Source organism: Calonectris borealis, chromosome W (genome assembly GCF_964195595.1).
Source record: "Calonectris borealis chromosome W, bCalBor7.hap1.2, whole genome shotgun sequence".
In the NCBI taxonomy this organism is placed as follows: Eukaryota; Metazoa; Chordata; class Aves; order Procellariiformes; family Procellariidae; genus Calonectris; species Calonectris borealis.
The window spans coordinates 10,923,844-10,943,283 of NC_134351.1; the positions used below are offsets into that span (position 1 = coordinate 10,923,844).

The following is a 19,440-nucleotide window of genomic DNA, read 5'->3' on the forward strand; positions in this document are numbered from 1 at the left end:
AACGTGAGCTGGCAGTGTGGGCTTGCAGCCCAGAAAGCCAATCGTATCCTGGGCTGCATCAAAAGAAGTGTGGCCAGCAGGTCGAGGGAGGTGATTCTCCCCCTCTACTCCGCCCTGGTGAGACCCCACCTGGAGTACTGCATCCAACTCTGGGGTCCCCAGCACAAGAAAGACATGGACCTGTTGGAGCGGGTCCAGAGGAGGGCCACAAAAATGATCAGAGGGCTGGAACACCTCTCCTATGAGGAAAGGCTGAGAGAGTTGGGGTTGTTCAGCCTGGAGAAGAGAAAGCTCTGGGGTGACCTTATTGCAGCCTTTCAGTACTTAAAGGGGGCTTATAAGAAAGATGGGGACAGACTTTTTAATAGGGCCTGTAGCAATAGAACAAGGGGTAATGGTTTTAAACTAAAAGAGGGTAGATTCAGACTAGATATAAGGAAGAAATTTTTTATGATGGGAGTGGTGAAACATTGGAACAGGTTGCCCAGAGAGGCGGTAGATGCCCCATCCCTGGAAACATTCAAGGTCAGGTTGGATGGGGCTCTGAGCAACCTGATCTAGTTGAAGATGTCCCTGCTCATTGCAGGGGGGTTGGACTAGATGACCTTTAAAGGTCCCTTCCAACCCAAACCATTCTATGATTCTATAAGACTGAAGATTTTAATGAGCTAATGTAAAACAATAGTGCAAATGAAATCTGGTTTATTGATGGAAATTCTATATGCTTTGAGGGAAAACAATGCATTGGTTATGCAGCTCTAAATATGAATAAGGATAAAGTACAGTGAACAGTTCCAGGCAGACATTTGATTAGGACAAGAGGGGATGGAAATCAGGTGATTTCCTGATCTAAAGCTCATTTTAAATAAGAATTGCTGGGTGTAGTGATCCTGATCAGGAGACCATTGAGGAGTTAGTGAGCCACGTAACAGTTAACCTGAGTAGGCCCAGGCTTGTGCCGTGCTGCACGTACACCTTGGCCTTCAGGCCTGTGTTGTGCTGCACAAATCCCTTGGCCGCAGGATAAACTCAGCCAGCTCATTGTAACAGAGTAGCCTGCAGGCAGCTCCCACTTGGTACCGGTCATTACGCCACTTGCGTGTCTTTGCCTTTATCTAAAAGTGCAGCAAGAAGTTCTCATGTGAACGTCCTTTAGGTACAGAGTTGTTTCCTTGTAAGGAAATTATATATTAGCTCGAATGACCAAAAGGGAGAGCTTCTGTCTCTATGGACAGGATCTGCGCCGTGCGCCGTGGAGAAATCCATCTGGGCTCCAACCGATGCTGCATGAAAGCGAGGTGCCCAGCATCCGAAGGGATGTAAGATTTACTCGCTATCTATATTCTTCTTTTTATTCTGTCTTATTAAAGCAGTTATCTTATTAAGCCATTTGTTGTCGGGCCTTTCTTACTGAGATCCAGAAAGAACCCTACAGTGTGTGTCTCTCTCACCCCCACCTTCTCCGGTGCAGAACATTTGGCCTCATGGACAGGATCTCAATAAGAAATGCCGTTTTGGAAGAGGGATAACAGGTATCAGGAAAAGCTTGAGTATGTGCCAGGCTGGCCCAGCAGTGTTTAGCCCAGGTGACTCCCCTGGTGAGTTGGGAAACTGAGAAGGAATTACCCCATGTCCCACTCCTGAGGACATTAAGAAATGTTTAGAGAAGCAAGATGTAGGATGGGGCAGAGGACAACGAGTCCTAAGTAGTATCTGGTTATTGTTCACTTGTCTTTGGTGCCTGGGAGACCCTAGAAAGTGAACAAAAGAAAACAAGGGCGTTGCAGGCACAACTGGAAAGTTTGGAGACCTGGTTGTGCTTGGATAAACTGGAAGCCCAGGCACAGCGGGAGACCCTAGAAAGTTGTGGTGGATTGACCTTGGCTGGCTGCCAGACACTCACCCAGCCACTCTCTCACTCTTCCTCCTCGGCAGGACAAGGGGGAGAAATAAGATGAAAAAGCTTGTGGGTCGAGATAAAGACAGGGAGATCACTTACTGATTACCGTCATGAAAAAAATGAAAAAATTAAAAATTTAATTTAATTTAATTTAGGGAAATTAAAAAAAAAATTAGGGAAAACATATTTAATTTAATGACAATTAAAATAGATTTAGATAGTGAGAAACAAAGATAAAAATAAAACAACACCTTCCCCAAACCTCTACCCCTTTTTCCCAGGTTCAGCTTCACTCCTTCATTCCCAACTCCTCTACCTCCTTCCTCCCACCCTGAGTGGCACAGGGGGGATGGGGAATGGGGGTTTAGGTCAGTCCATAACAGTTCCTCTCTGCCACTCCTTCCTCCTCACACTTTTCTCATGCTCCAGCGTGGATCCTCTCCACAGGCTACAGTCCAACAGGAAAAATCTGCTCCAGTGTGGATTCTCCACAGGCCACAGTTCCTGCCAGGAACCTGCTCCAGCGTGGGCTCTCCATGGGCTGCAGTTCCTTCAGGAAACATCCAACTGCTCCAGCATGGTCTCTTCCACAGGCTGCAAGGAAATACCAGCTCTGGTGCCTGGAGCACCTCTTCCCCCTCCTTCTCTGATCTTAGTGTTCGCACGGTTGTTTCTCACACCTTTTTTTTCCTCACTCCTCACCGCTTGTGCAGCATTTTGCCCTTTCTTAAATATGTTTTCTCAGAGGTACTACCAGCTTCGCTGATTGGCTCAGCTTTGGCCTGTAGTGGGTTCGCTGCGGAGCCGGCTGGAACTGGCTGTGTCGGGCACAGGGCAGCCCCTGCTCTCTTCTCACAGAGGCCACCCCTGCAGCTCCCCCACTACCAAAACCTTGCCACGCAAGCCCAATACAGAAGTGAATGGAAGAAAACAAGGGAATTGCAAGGACAACTGGAAAGTTTGGAGACTCGGTTGCATTTCGATAAACTGGAAACCCAGTCACAGGGGGAGACCCTAGAAAATGAACAAAAGAAAACCAGGGAACTGGAAGCACAACTGGAAAATCTGGAGACCCAGTTGTGCTCACATAAACTGGAACTGCAAGCACAACTGGAAAATCTGGATACCTGGTTGCACTCAGATAAACTAGAAGCCCAGGTACAAGGGGAGACCCTGGAAAATGAGCGAAAGAAAACAAGGGAATTGCAGACACAACTGGAAAGTTTGGAGACAAGGTTGTGCTTGGATTAGCTGGAAGGGGGACATGCCAGAAACCCAAGTACACACAGTGAGGAAGCGGCAGAGTGCCTTCACTGAGCAATGAGTGCATAGGGGTCAAGTAGTTAGTTACTCCTGTGATTATTGGGATGGTGACAGCGGGGATTCCTCTGCCAAAGAACGGATTGAAGGGTCTGAGGACAAAAAAGATAGAGCAATCCCTGTGCGCCCTTTGCTTATTAACAAAGCAAAAGGAACCCCGAGGGCACCGCAGCATACAATATCAGTGTGAGATTACAATCAGACTGAGCTGCAGAATGTGGCAGACTCCTATCGGCAGAAGCCCAGGGAGACAATAGGACAGTGGTTACCACGAGCGTGGGACCAAGGAGGGGATAGTGTACAACTGAGCCCCCAAGAAATGACGCATCTGGGAGCAATTTCCCAAAATCCAGTGGTGACACAACGATTAAAAGGGGCTTGGACAAACAGAAATGTGAGTTATACTCTTTGGGAATGGTTGCGGGGGGGGCAGTAAAGACACAGCATCCGTCCCCATTTGTTTGGAATGATAGCACAGTGACATGGAAACATATAGATGAGGGGGACACTATTTGAGAGAATTGGGTATTCTACAGAGTATTTACCACCCTGCCTTCACTGGGCCTCTGCTTCCCCCACCACCGCCACTGAAGAAAAGGAGAGCATGCTCGCTGGAAAACATACAAAGTCCATTCCAACTGACTAGATTTGGATCCCACCCCCAAGGTGCAACAGGTGGTTGGAGCCCCACGGGGAGATAAAAGACCTTATATTCCCCTGACAGTACAGTGGAGCCATCATAGCTGACAGCGAGTGATAGCTCTAATGGAAACAGGGACTGAGGTCACTTTAATTCATGGGAACCCATTCCGACATCCAAAAAACAGATTGATGAAAATTAATGTCTTTGGAGGGGCAGATGAACCTGCTTGTGAAATCGAAATCTCTTTGATATTACAATCGGATTCCTACCCACCCCGACAACAAATGGCTTAATAATATAACTGCTTTAATGAGACAGAATAAGGAGAGGAATATAGATAGCGAGTAAATGGTGGGAGATGTGGTGGTCAGAGGCCGGCTTGGGCTTAGCGACCATGAAATGATAGAATTCTCAATACTTGGTGAAGTAAGGAGGGGGGCCAGCAAAACCGCTACCATGGACTTCTGGAGGGCGGACTTTGGCCTGCTCAGGACACTGGTCGAGAGGGTCCCTTGGGAGACAGTCCTGAAGGGCAAAGGGGTCCAGGAAGGCTGGACGTTCTTCAAGAAGGAAGTCTTAAATGAGCAGGCTGTCCCCATGTGCCATAAGAAGAACGGGCGGGGAAGACGACCGGCCTGGCTGAACAGGGAGCTTTTGCTGGGACTCAGGAAAAAAAGGAGAGTTTACCACCTTTGGAAGAAGGGGCAGGCAACTCAGGAAGAGTACAGGGATCTCGTTAGTTCATGCAGAGAGGAAATTAGAAAGGCAAAAGCCCAGCTAGAACTCAACCTGGCCACTGTCGTGAGAGACAACAAAAAATGTTTTTAGAAGTATATTAATGACAAAAGGAGAGCCAAGGAGAATCTCCATCCTTTATTGGATGCGGGGGGGGAACATTGCCACCGAGGATGAGGATAGGGCTGAGGTACTTAATGCCTTCTTTGCCTCAGTCTTTAATAGTCAGAGCAGTTATCCTCAGGGTACTCAGCCCCCTGAGCTGGAAGACAGGGACAGCGAGCAGGATAAACCCCCCATAATCCCAGAGGAAGCAGTTAATGACCTGCTACGCCACCTGGACGTTCACAAGTCTATGGGGCCGGATGGGATCCACCCGAGGGTACTGAGGGAGCTGGCGGAGGAGCTTGCCAAGCCGCTCTCCATCATTTACCAGCAGTCCTGGTTAACTGGGGAGGTCCCGGAAGACTGGAGGCTTGCCAATGTGACGCCCATCTATAAGAAGGGCCGGAAGGAGGATCCGGGGAACTACAGGTCGGTCAGCCTGACCTCGGTGCCGGGGAAGGTTATGGAGCAGTTCGTTTTGAGGGCACTCACAAGGCATGTCTGGGACAACCAGGGGATCAGGCCCAGCCAGCACGGGTTCATGGAAGGCAGGTCCTGCTTGACCAACCTGATCTCCTTCTATGACCAGGTGACCCGCCTAGTGGATGAGGGAAAGGCTGTGGATGTGGTCTACCTGGACTTCAGTAAAGCCTTTGACACTGTCTCCCACAGCATTCTCCTAGAGAAGCTGGCGGCTCATGGCTTAGACAGGTACACTCTTCGCTGGGTAAAAAACTGGCCGAGCCTGGAGAGTTGTGGTAAATGGAGTGAAATCCAGTTGGCGGCCGGTCATGAGCGGTGTTCCCCAGGGCTCAGTTTTGGGGCCGGTCCTGTTTAATATCTTTATCAACGATCTGGATGAGGGGATCGAGTGCTCCCACAGTAAGTTTGCAGACGACACCAAGTTGGGCGGGAGTGTTGATCTGCTGGAGGGTAGGAAGGCTCTGCAGAGGGACCTGGACAGGCTGGATCGATGGGCCGAGGCCAATTGTATGAGGTTCAACAAGGCCAAGTGCCGGGTCCTGCACTTGGGCCACAACAACCCCAGGCAACGCTACAGGCTTGGGGAAGAGTGGCTGGAAAGCTGCCCAGAGGAAAAGGACCTGGGGGTGCTGGTTGACAGCCGGCTGAACATGAGCCGGCAGTGTGCCCAGGTGGCCAAGAAGGCCAACGGCATCCTGGCCTGTATCAGAAATAGTGTGGCCAGCAGGAGTAGGGAGGTGATTGTGCCCCTGTACTCGGCACTGGTGAGGCCGCACCTCGAATACTGTGTTCCGTTTTGGGCCCCTCACTACAAGAAGGACATGGAGGTGCTGGAGTGTGTCCAGAGAAGGGCAACGAAGCTGGTGAAGGGCCTGGAGCACAAGTCTTATGAGGAGCGGCTGAGGGAACTGGGGTTGTTTAGCCTGGAGAAGAGGAGGCTGAGGGGACACCTCATCGCGCTCTACAACTACCTGAAAGGAGGTTGTAGTGAGGTGGGTGTTGGTCTCTTCTCCCAAGTAACAAGCGATAGGACGAGAGGAAATAGCCTCAAGTTGCGCCAAGGGAGATTTAGATTGGACATTAGGAAAAATTTCTTTACTGAAAGAGTGGTCAGGCCTTGGAACAGGCTGCCCAGGGAAGTGGTTGAGTCACCATCCCTGGAAGTATTTAAAAGACGTGTAGATGAGGCGCTTAGGGACATGGTTTAGTGGGCATGGTCGTGTTGGGTTGATGGTTGGACTTGATGATCACAGAGGTCTTTTCTAACCCTAAAGATTCTATGATTCTATTGTTTCGGTTTTATCCAAGGTTAGTAAGCAATTTAAGAATGTCATCCAGAGATCTGCCTCAAGGCTGGATAGTTATGAGTGGCAGGGTGTGTGGGATAGCATGGGCAAATGCCTAGGACGGTGGGCACCCCCAGTGTTTTGGAGCTTCACCCCTGAACAAGTACAGAATCCTGAAAAATTAGTAGAATATTTGGAAGAAGTATGCTGTCACCCTGGCCATTCTAGGGAGACACAAATCAATGCAATGTGCTGGGGCCTGGCCCATGCCTACCGAGCCCTGTTCAACACTATTCAGAACCCTCAAGGGGGAGAGAAGGTCTCCAGATCTGATAACAAAACAACAGGCCCTGTGGCTACCCCACCCGCCACGGCAGGCACCAGTGGCTAACTCACACCACACGGCAGGCACGGCGGCTACTCCGGCCTCTGCGACAGAGAACCAACCCGTGCCGGTATCAGTCGCCCCTATATAAAAAAGAAAATACACAAGAAAATCAGCTTGTTTAGAAAGGGATGAAAATGTGGGAGGTCCAGCAACTCAAAGAGTATATGTCCTGCTCCCTACGTGCACGAGCCAGTATCTCAGCTATTAGGAGTCAGGGTCCCTCTGCTCAAGAGAGAAGATATCGTGGGTACACACCCCAGGGCACCCTCTGGTTTTACCTGCGTGACCACAGAGAGGACATGAGGAAGTGGGATGGAAAAACTACCTCGACCCTAGAGGCACTGGTATGTGAGTTGCAAGGAAAAACAATCACAGAAGGGGGTTCTTCCAGGAAAACTGCTGCTCCAGTCTCCAGTGAGTTCCCCAGACAGAGTAGAAGGGCTGATTCCACTTCCGACCTTAACAAAGGGACATTTGATTCACATCTACAAGAAGTGAGTAACGAATATGATGACCAGGACTAGAGGGGCCCTGCCTCCAGCCAGGTGGAGGAAAGGGACAACCGGGTTTACTGGACTGTGTGGATTCGATGGCCTGGCACATCAGACCCACAGGAGTATAAGGCTCTCGTAGACACCGGTGCACAGTGTACCCTGATGCCATCAAGCTATAAAGGGGCAGAACCCATTTGTATTTCTGCAGGGACAGGGGGATCCCAAGAGTTAACTGTATTGGAGGCCGAAGTGAGCCTAACCGGGAATGAGTGGCAGAAGCACCCCATTGTGACTGGCCCAGAGGCTCCGTGCATCCTTGGCATAGACAGGTACCAATCGCTACCACAACGGTGCACCGGCGGCAATATCGCACCAATCGAGACTCTCTGATCCCCATCCATGAGCTGATTCGTCGACTGGAGAGCCAAGGAGTGATCAGCAAGACTCGCTCACCCTTTAACAGTCCCATATGGCCAGTGTGAAAGTCTAATGGAGAGTGGAGACTAACAGTAGACTACCGTGGCCTGAACGAAGTCACGTCGCCACTGAGTGCTGCCTTGCCGGACATGCTAGAACTCCAATACGAACTGGAGTCAAAGGCAGCCAAGTGGTACGCCACCATTGATATCGCTAATGCGTTCTTCTCCATCCCTTTGGCGGCAGAGTGCGGGCCACAGTTTGCTTTCACTTGGAGGGGCGTCCAGTACACCTGGAACCGACTGCCCCGGGGGTGGAAACACAGCCCTACCATTTGCCATGGACTGATCCACACCGCACTGGAACAGGGTGAGGCTCTGGATCACGTGCAATACATTGATGACATCATTGTATGGGGCAACACAGAAGAAGAAGTTTTTGAGAAAGGGGAGAGAATAGTCCAAATCCTTTTGAAGGCTGGTTTTGCTATAAAACAAAGTAAGGTCAAGGGACCCGCACAGGAGATCCAGTTTTTAGGAATAAAATGGCAAGATGGACGTCGTCAGATCCCAATGGATGTGATCAACAAAATAACAGCCATGTCCCCACCAACTAGCAAAAAGGAAACACAAGCTTTCTTAGGCGTTGTGGGTTTTTGGAGAATGCATATGCCGGATTACAGCCTGATTGTAAGCCCTCTCTATCAAGTGACTCGGAAGAAGAACGATTTCAAATGGGGCCCTGAGCAACAACAAGCCTGTGAACAAATTAAACAGGAGATAGTTCAGGCAGTAGCCCTTGGGCCAGTCTGGTCAGGACAAGATGTAAGGAATGTGCTCTACACTGCAGCCGGGGAGAATGGCCCTACCTGGAGCCTCTGGCAGAAAGCACCAGGGGAGACTCGAGGTCGACCCCTGGGGTTTTGGAGTCGGGGATACAGAGGATCCGAGGCCCGCTACACTCCAACTGAGAAGGAGATATTGGCAGCATATGAAGGGGTTCGAGCTGCTTCGGAAGTGGTTGGTACTGAAGCACAGCTCCTCCTGGCACCCCGACTGCCGGTGCTGGGCTGGATGTTCAAAGGGAGCGTCCCCTCTACACATCATGCAACCGATGCTACGTGGAGTAAGTGGGTTGCCCTGATCACACAACGGGCCCGAATAGGAAACCCCAGTCACCCAGGAATCTTGGAAGTGATCACGAACTGGCCAGAAGGCAAAGATTTTGGAATATCCCCAGAGGAGGAGGTGACACGTGCTGAAGAGGCCCCACTGTATAATAAACTACCAGAAAACGAGAAGCAATATGCCCTGTTCACTGATGGGTCCTGTCGCCTTGTGGGAAAGCATCGGAGGTGGAAAGCTGCTGTATGGAGTCCTATATGCTAAGTTGCAGAAACTGCTGAAGGAGAAGGTGAATCGAGTCAGTTTGCAGAGGTGAAAGCCATCCAGCTGGCCTTGGACATTGCTGAACGAGAAAAATGGCCAGTCCTTTATCTCTATACGGACTCATGGATGGTGGCAAATGCCACATATAGATGGGCTTGCGATTGAGGGGTGGACCATGGACACTATACTCAGGTTATCCATGAATGTGAAACATGCGCTGCAATCAAGCAAGCCAAGTGAGTAATGCCTCTCTGATATGGAGGACGATTGTTGAAATATAAATATGGGGAGGCCTGGCAGATTGTTGTGGTTTAACCCGGTAGGCAGCAAAACACCACACAGCTGCTCGCTCACTCCCCCCACCGCTACAGTGGGATGGGGGGGGAGAATCGGGAGGAATAAAAAAAGTAAAATTCGTGGTGTGGAAGAATTTAACCCTATCCCAGCCGAAACCAGGACACAGATCAATTATATCACACTCCCACAAACCCACCAAGGCAAGCGCTATGTGCTCACCATGGTAGAAGTAACCACAGGATGGCTGGAAACATATCCTGTGCCCCATGCCACCGCCAGGAACACCATCCTGGGCCTTGAAAAGCAAGTCCTATGGCGACATGGCACCCCAGAAAGAATTGAGTCAGACAACGGGACTCACTTCCGAAACACCCTCATAGACACCTGGGCCAAAGAGCATGGCATTGAGTGGGTCTATCACATCCCCTACCATGCACCAGCCTCCGGGAAAATCGAACGATACAACGGACTGCTAAAGACAACACTGAGGGCAATGGGTGGTGGGACATTCAAGCATTGGGACACACATTTAGCAAAAGCCACCTGGTTAGTCAATACCAGGGGATCTTTCAATCGAGCTGGCCCTGCCCAATCAAAACTCTTACGTACTGTAGATGGAGATAAAGTCCCTGTCGTGCACATAAGAAATATGCTGGGGAAGACAGTCTGGGTTACTCCTGCCTCTGGCAAGGGAAAACCCATTCGTGGGATTGCTTTTGCTCAAGGACCTGGGTGCACTTGGTGGGTGATGCGAAAGGATGGGGAAGTCCGGTGTGTACCTCAAGGGGATTTGATTTTGGGTGAGAATAGCTATTGAACTGGATTGTATGATGTTAATTGCTATATAATACTGTATATCATCGCTTCTATGGTTGCTATATGCCATATCAATGGTATTGCAGTAAGAATCACCCAGATTAATGTAGGATGAACTCCGATGAAACTGAGCAAAGTGTAATGATGATAGAACCGGACGAGCGCAGCAATAATGGAATCAGAACTGGCTTCAGGATGCAACAGCCCAACACCACACACCATCTCTCCTGCCCTGAAGGACGGTTATGACAGATGGAGCCCAAAGTCATGGACTAAATGAACTCAATGGACATTTTAGAGGGATGGCCCATGGACTAAGGGAATGATATCTCTGTGTGTGTATATATCAAAAGGCAGGAAAGGTGGTGATGACTAATTGGAATGTATGGGAAAATGTGAGACCTGGTCGTGATGTAGATGGTATAGAATAAGGGGTGGATACTGTCCTGGTCCCGGCTGGGACAGAGTTAACTTTCTTCCCAGTAGCTTGGGGGGTGTGCTGTGTTTTGGGTTTGGTATGAGAGGAGCGTTGATGGCCCATTGATGTTCTGGTTGTTGCTGAGTGGTGCTTGCACTGGGGACTTTTCGGCTTCCCATGCTGTGCCAGGTGCATGGGAAGCTGGTGGGGGGAGCATAGCCGGGGTGGTTGACCCAGCTGGCCAATGGGGTATTCCATACCATGTGACGTCATGGTCAGTATAAAATTAGGAGGCGTGGTGCCGGAAAGGGGGGCTCTCACGGTTCGGGACACGCGGGGCGTCGGTCGGCGAGTGGTAAGCAGTTGCATTGTGTATCACCTGCTTTGTATATTCTGTTATTGTCATTGTATCATTGTTATTATTACTGTTGTACTTTATTTCAATTATTAAACTGTTTTTATCTCAACCCACGAGTTTTCCTTCTTGTGCCCTCCTGATTCTCTCCCCCATCCTACTGGAGGCAGTGGGTGAGCGAGTGGCTGCGTGGGGTTTTGTTGCTGGCTCAGGTTAAACCATGACAGATGTTTAGAGGAACCACCGAAGGCAGGGAAACGGAGGTATCAAGTAGGTTTAGGGAGGAACAAGTGTGGGAAAATAGAGGGATAAGGGGATAAAAAGGGCCTGTCGCATTTATAATAGTTTGCTGGTCAGTATGCTTGTCTGGCCGTGCCCTGCACCTGATCAGTTCAGTCTGTCCTATCTTCTTATTAAATTCCTTTCTAACTCTTTTCCTGAGTGAGGGAGGGCTCTCTGATTTGTGTGCGTTTGTGTGTATGGAGGTCTGAGTGCCACCACCTGGAATCAAACCAGAGGTCGGAGGGCCTGTGTGCCAGCAACCAGAGTGAGAGCAGGTGTGCGAGTGAGTGTGTGAGTGCTAGTGAAGATCAAGCTGGACTAGCCAGTGAGTAGGTGAAATAGCCTGGGAGCCAGGCATGTGTGTGTGTCTAAGGGCAATACCACAGGAGCTGGCTACCAGAGGGACTTGGAGAGTCCTGGCCAACTTCCAGAAATCTCTGTGTGCGTGTGTGTGTGTACACGTTTGTACCAGCAACTGGAGTGGGACTGCAGCCTAGGGAGCTTATATGCCCAGGTGCCAGCAACTGGGGAGACTGGGATCCAGGGGCACCTACTGGGCAGACTGAGTGTGTGAGCCCAGCTACTGGCGGGATCCACATTGGAAATATGTATATATTCCCACTAGTGGACCTTCATATTGAACTACTAGAGAGAGGAACAGGATGAGGCCATTGGTGCTCTTTGTGTTTGCGTGAGTGCTGAGTATGTCTGTGTTTATCTGTGAGGCTGGCCATATATATATATATGCGTGTGTATGTTTGTGTGTGTGTATGTATTGTATATGTGTATTTGTGTGTCTGCTGGGGATACATGCTCAGCCTCTCTACTGGTTGGACCTGGAGCTGCAGCACCCTTGCCTCTATTGGGCTAACAGATTTGGTCTGCCCCTAACGCAACCTGTGGTTCTATGAAAACTTTGATAAGGAAATACTCCCCTGTTGACTCTTGCTTGATATACTTCATATTCCTTCTCATGAGGCACAAGAAATTTAAAAGTTCTATTGATGTCAGAGCTAGAAATATTCACCAGTCATCCCTTTAATTTCTCAGCCTGCATTGGTATGATGTGCATGCTCCATGAATTCTATGTGCCCCTGAATTTAAATTCTGTGGGTGTTCTCTATGTTCTTCTTATGCTTTAAAAAGATCTTATTTTTTATAATATCAGAATCTTTCTGCATAAATAATTTTCCAATATTACCATGTTGTTTTTAAGTCAACCTATCATAATAAAAATATTTTTCAGTCTTCACGCAGGCAGTCCCAGGATTTGCTGTAAGGACAAACGTATTACAACTAGATGGTTTTTATTCAATTTGTTAGGTGTTTAGAATATATCATACTGAAGACTTTGGAAAGAGAATAGTGGTTTAAGAATTATAATCATAGAATCATACAATGGTTTGCGTTGGAAGGGACCTTCAAAGATCATCTAGTGGGCAGGGACATCTTTCATTAGATTAGCTTGCTCAAAGCCCCTTCCAACCAGACCTTGAACACTGCCAACGATCACGGGCATCCACAACTTCTCTGGGCAGCCTGTTCCAGTGTCTCACCACCCTCATTGTAAAAAAATTTCTTCCTTATATCTAATCTAAATCTACCCTCTCTCAGTTTAAAACTGTTGCCCCCTGTCCTGTCACTACAGGCCTTGGTAAAAAGTCTCTCTTCATCTTTCTTATAAGCCCCCTTTATATATTGAAAGGCCACAATAAGGTCTCCCCGCAGCTTTCTCTTCTCCAGGCTGAACAACCCCAACTCTCTCAGCCTTTCCTCATAGGAGAGGTGTTCCAGCCCTCTGATCATTTTTGTGGCCCTCCTCTGGACCCGCTCTAATAGGACACTAGGGACCCCAGAGCTGGATGCAGTACTCCAGGTGGGGTCTCACCAGAGCGGAGTAGAGGGGGAGAATCACCTCCCTCGACCTGCTGGCCACGCTTCTTTTGATGCAGCCCAGGATACGATTGGCTTTCTGGGCTGCAAGCCAATGTCCACTTGGACATTGAGCCGTTGACTGTAACTCTTTGGACACGGCTGTCCAGCCAATTACTTATCCATCTAACAGTCCCTCTGTCAAACCCATCTCTCTCCAATTTAGCAGCAAGACTGTTGTGGGGGAACGCACCAAAGGCCTTACAGAAGTCCAGGTAGATGACATCCGTAGCTCTTCCCTTGTCCACTGATGCAGTCAGTCCATCATAGAAGGCTGCTAGATTAGTGATTAGTAATATAGGAAAGAAGCTGTTTGTACTGGGTCTGTATGGGATGGAGTTAACTTTCTTCATAGCAGCCTGTATGGTACTATGCTTTGCATTTGTGGCTAAAACATTGTTGATAACACAGCAGTGTTTTGGCTATTGCTGAGCAGTGCTTGCACAGCATCAAGTTTTTCTCCCCCCCTGCCCCCAGCAAGTAGACTGGGGGTGGGCAAGAGGTTGGGAGGGAACACAGCTGAGACAGATGACCCAAACTGACCAAAGAGCTATTCCATACCATATGATGTCATGCTCAGCAGTAAAAGCTCAGGGAAAGGAGGAGGAAGGGGGGGCATTTGTGGTTATGGCGTTTGTCTTCCCAAGCAATTGTTACACGTACTGAGGCCCTGTTTTCCAGGAAGTGGCTGGACATCTGCCTGCTGAAGGGAAGCAGTGAATGAATTCCTCTATTTGCTTTGCTTGCGCGTGCAGCTTTTGCTTTCCCTTTTAAATTGTTATTATCTCAATCCATGAGTCTTCTTGACTTCCTTCTGTTTTCTCCCCATCCCACAGGAGAGGGGAATGAGCGAGATTGTGGGTGGGTGTTTTGCTGCTGGCCAGGGTCAACCCACCACACTGTTTTCGAAGTGAAAAACATATTTAAAGTTAGACAGTGAAATAACATTTCTGCCATATGCATTGCATATTTAAATAGTGAACATATTTATGGAAAGATCCACATGTGGCAAGAATTAAAAATGAAAGCTGGGACACAACCTTAGCTAAGTAATTGATATAATTTACGAGCAGTTGTGTCATTTATTACCCTAAAACAATGCTGTTTTAAATACATAGTTAATATTATGTGTTTGATTCTGCAGATGCACATATACATTACTGCAAACTAAGTGGCAGAAGAGAAATTTGGACACCTTCTTAGCATACATTCATTCAGTTTTGGCAAGTCACTTCCTAAATTATTATCAGCAAACTCTCAGCCTTGTCTGAGGTATTTTTGTTCTGTATTTTATTGTTGCAATTCTTATAGACATTAGTGCTCTGCTAAATAAAGGAATGTAGCACAGTAAATACATCACAACAAAATAGATGGCAACTCCCCCTCAGCCCAAACTCCTCCCCCCCCCAAATGAAACCATTGCAGCTCCATTACAGAGAAAGGGTCAAAGACCTGTGACAAAAAACATCAGAGGAATTACATTCAGATGTGCAGGCTCACATTCTAGGCTCATTTATATATATAAAGAGAGAGATCACCAAGTTCAGTGTTTACAAAGAACAATATTGTTACAAATACGATACTATACTTTTCCCAATACTTCATAATAATTCCTATTCAACCTTTTTACAGAACAATAATACAAGAGAGTCTAGGCACTGCACAAAATATGTACAAGAGATCTCATGCACATTGCCATCTTCAGAAACTGTTTTCATTTAGAAAATTAAGGAAAAAACACACAAAACAAAACAAATCTGGAAATTCCAACCAAATCTCAAATCAAAACAAGATTCAAAACAAGTGGGGAAACTTGCTAATAAAAATAAAAAGGATGTTTCATCCTTAATGTAAACATTGAAGCATTAATAAGAATGTATGAAACAGTGAAGAGGAAAAAAACTTTTCAGACCTTTTACAGAAGGAGGAATGTAAAATGGCAGTTTATTCTTTTGAATCCATGAAGAATTCACACATCTAATCTAATAAACTACTGCACTACTGTAGGAAATTGCCAATTATTCCTTTTGAGCTCATTTTTCTTGTAAAATCCCACATCTGGTGGGATTGTTTACAAGAATTATCAGGAGTGCACACTGGAAACTTCCCAGTGTATAAATCTTATACACATATTACAATTAATTGGAACAATGAAGATTCTTCACTAGGCTCCAATCCTACAAGCATTCACACGCTTAGCTTTAAGCATCTGTTCACCATGAAGTTAACAGGTTAGGTACTCAGGTGCTTATAACTAGGTATAAGCTTGATTGCAGGAAAACAGCCTTGTTTTTAATGATTCAATTTTTTGTGTGCTTAGGTTTTCTTCATCTCCCACTGAAGTCAGTGGGAAGACCCCTCAACATGAGTTGGACAGAACCACAAAAACAACAATTGAAGTTGGGGGTGTAAAACACAGCAGGAATCAGAAGTGTGATAACTGTCTTCAAGACTGTTGAGTTTCCTCAGGCAACTTATGGAAAGGCTGCACTGTATATAACCTACTAAATAGTATATATATCATATATAGATAGATAATATATATATCATATATAATATATCATAATATATTATATATAATATACCATATTTAGATAGATTACTATATTTATAAGAAGTTATGAAAAATTTCAAATGATCTCCATAAGCCAGATGTCTACAATTAAAAACTCCAATCACAAGTCATTCACAATCTATTTACATCAGTCTGATAGCAGAGGTAAATACTAGCCTGGAATACTAATACCATTTGCTTGCAAAATCTGCTATTCCAGAGATCGAGATTAAATTATGCAATAACAATAGCTTATGCTTCGTTCCATTATCTCCCTTACTGCCCATTGAAATATAAAGCTTATTTTCTCTCTCTCTCTCTGTTCAGCCCATGTATGTCCGTGGTTTCTGAAAGGCAACAATAAACCTCTGACCACAGATGGAAACCAAGTGCTCAGATAAAACTAGAGTTTTCATGGCTCTCATCAACAGAAGTGTGCATGTGTACACACACGTCCATGAAATCTCTGGAATAAAATCCAGGTATCATTACTAGTCTCCAAACACAATGCACTGCACAGTCCATTCCACAGTAACTGAGAAACTATGGCTATAAGCATCACACCATTTTCAAGCAAAAAGGATGGGATTTTTTTTTCCCCATATGTGTTCTGGTCTTGTTTTTAATCACACTGAGCCTTTATATCACAATAAGACATGGCAGAAACTGTTGCTTTCAGAAAATTCAAGGCATCAGTCTGGTCTAAATATATGGTTCAAATTCAGTGTAAACAGCAGTATGCAGTATGGACAGAATGTAGCTACACAAAATGGAATGTTTTCTTCTTGAGGAAAAAGAGCCATCAGCTGCTTTATTCTTTTACTGTTTTTCCCCTTTGTCCCTGATATAAGTTATAGACCAGTCAAATCCTGCATTTCATGCATATCTACATTTCTTCTTCATACAAATCCATATAGTATTCACACATCCTCTAAGTGTCATATGGAAAAACAAATCACAAATTAACTTATATAACAAAATAAATAAATAAATTTATTCCCACCTTACCTTTACTTCTCCCATTTATCTATGTCTAAAGAAAAATGTCAATAAAAACTAGACGTCTTTCAACAAAAAATACTTTTAAACTGGCTCAGTGTAACAAAATTACTTAGAACAGTGTGCAGACCTATTATTTTCAAGCTTCATAAATATCAAGCACAATTTAAAAATGTCAATATACACAAGCACACAGTTGTGTGCACCAAATCTGTAATTAAGAGCTTAGAATGTATAGCTTCTCAGCAGAGCCCCTCAATATTACTCTTGCTGGATATTTAGATATCACTCCCCTCCCCCCTCATTTAACCTCTGAAATGGGCATGTAAAAGACACATTGCATTTGAAAAACAAGTATTTTAAAAATTAGAAACCTGGGGGACCCAACTGCAAAAAATAACATCTCCTGAATTATTTGCTGAAACATGTCAAAATTGCATTATCTGTACCAACTCATGGAGCACCTTTTGGGGTTCTACTATCCTGAAGAACAGAAATTAAAGGGTGTGCATTTGAACAATGGGTTTTATGACAGCATCAGTTACTCATTCTTCATAGGCATGTAAGTCGTCTTTTTGTGAATCTTACCATGGACACTGCTGCTGCTATTTACTCTGTGTGTGGAGTTGCATAAAGCTTTACTTGTATAGAGATGCAACCAAAAAGTCTCATGGCTATATTTTCCCTCCCCCTCTATACACAGCAAATGTTGGGGAGAGAGAGAAATGTATCTGTGGACACAAACGCAGCACTAGAAACAGAAGCAGTAATGAGGAAAACTATCCTTCGTGCATGTTGTGAAGGTGAGGTGTCAGCCTTAGATATAAACTGGTTGCTCTTGTGCAGTCAACAGTCTGTACATAGCAGCTGGCATGGTCTTCATATGAATCTAGAAGGTAATAAGACGTGTTAATCAATACTCCTATTAGGCATGCTACCAAAAACATGAGTGTCCATAGCCTAGGGAGCACTAGGGAAGAAACTAGCTGAGGTAACATAGGACAGAAGGGAAAAGGAAAGCCTGAGAATTTTCATATCCATACTAAGGTCTGGGGAAAAAGGATTCTCTAAGGTGTTGAGTATCTACCAACCATCTCAATTTTATCTATCTGAAGTTGTGGGCACTTCAATAATAAGAAAAACCTTGGTGGTTCTCACTCTCACTTCTAGCATTTATGTTTGAACAGTAACAACCCAAAACAGGCAATGATGATGAAATATGCAATACTGTCCAGGCACACTGCTTGCTCCTACCTCACCAACAGCATTTGAGAGAATGTGAACAATTTTCTCATGAGGTGTTGCTACAACACTCTGCCCATTGATTTCAATGATACGATGGCCAACTCGCACTCCTCCTCGCTCTGCTATACCTCCTCTCATAAGGCTACAGATCTGGAAGGGAAAGGACAAAATTATCACAGTTTTGATATGGAACAGAGGCTTTTGACCACAAATGATAATTCAGTATTTAAATACATGTGTTTGCAACAAAGTCTAAAATGTAGTGGATCACTGATTCAAAGTAACATTTATTAGCAATCGAGTACTACACATTGTCTTCCAAAAGCAAAAGAAACCATCCACCAAAAGCTATCTGTATTATACTTGTTACTTCATGGTTTGAAAATTTAAGAGTGTATGAAGAACCATAGTTTACAAAAAGTTCAAAGTGCATAAGCCTTGCATTAAGAGAGAATCAAAGACAGACTCTTTCTTTTGAGATCATATACAATGGTTTGGTCAGAGACACAAATGATACAGACTGAAAGCAGCCTTCTCCATACACTTTTGTTTCTTTAACCTAAACCAGCCTTTTTACTTCTCTGATTGATTCTAAAGCTATGAAATAAAGTTTCTTTTCCTACTTTTGACTGGGGAAAAAGTCAGATGAATAACTTTGACCAGTTCAGCTTTTATATCTTAGACTTAAAATGTGTACTGAGCCCCTGCTGCAGTGAGGGAAAAAATACAATTCATTACATATGTAAACTTTAACATATGTAAAAGCATCACCAGAAGGTCTGGAAGCTACTTACAATCCCATTCTGTACACTGAAGCCTAACTGGTATCTGAGGTCAGGTCTCCTGATCAAGACTGTGGTTACCGGAGGACATCTAACTACATTCAGTTTAACTTGGGCTTGGTTTTTCAAACCCTGCAAAAAATAACCATCACCATGAAAAATGCTGACAAAGATGGGGTGAAACAATTTAACATGAGCACTAGGAAAAACAATACTTAGAATGTTAACATGGGAATAGCCCTGAATAAGCAGTTCTTTGAACTATCATTATGAAACAGGATTCCTGAATACCAGACACAAGCAACAGGATGCTCAGTGAATTGAATGATGCAGTATAAACCTCTTCTTGTCAAGAAGCTCATGTGGTTGTTTTAAGAAATCTAGCTTCCTGTTGGCAATTTCTTCATTTGAGAACACAAATTATTGTTCTAAAGGAAGCAAAGGAAATAAAAAGCAGGTCTATGCAGTTGACCAGAAAACTGCCAAACATTCTAGCTGGGAAATGAAATTTAAAATATGCAGCTAAGATAGATAGTTACAAATAAGTGGCTTTCCTGGTGTAGTTATATTCAATTCTGTAATGCAAACATCAAGTCCTTGT

General features: G+C 45.5%; 1 protein-coding gene across 24 annotated transcripts in view; it reads right to left on the reverse strand.

Annotated features, from left to right (window-relative positions):
* Positions 1 to 14,454: 14,454 nt before the first annotated feature.
* Positions 14,455 to 19,440, reverse strand: part of LOC142074915 (amyloid-beta A4 precursor protein-binding family A member 1-like) — a 278,116-nt gene continuing 273,130 nt past the window's right edge. For 21 of the 24 annotated variants that reach the window (XM_075135902.1, XM_075135907.1, XM_075135912.1 and 18 more), the window contains 3 exons: positions 18,852 to 18,971; positions 18,067 to 18,207; positions 14,513 to 17,701 (listed from right to left, as the gene is read on the reverse strand). In XM_075135902.1, coding sequence (XP_074992003.1) covers positions 17,630 to 17,701; positions 18,067 to 18,207; positions 18,852 to 18,971 — 333 coding nt within the window. In that variant the 3' untranslated portion in view covers positions 14,513 to 17,629. Of the gene's footprint in view, positions 17,702 to 18,066; positions 18,208 to 18,851; positions 18,972 to 19,440 lie in introns of those variants that run through there. The other 3 variants (XM_075135906.1, XM_075135908.1, XM_075135910.1) reach the window with 3 other exon arrangements.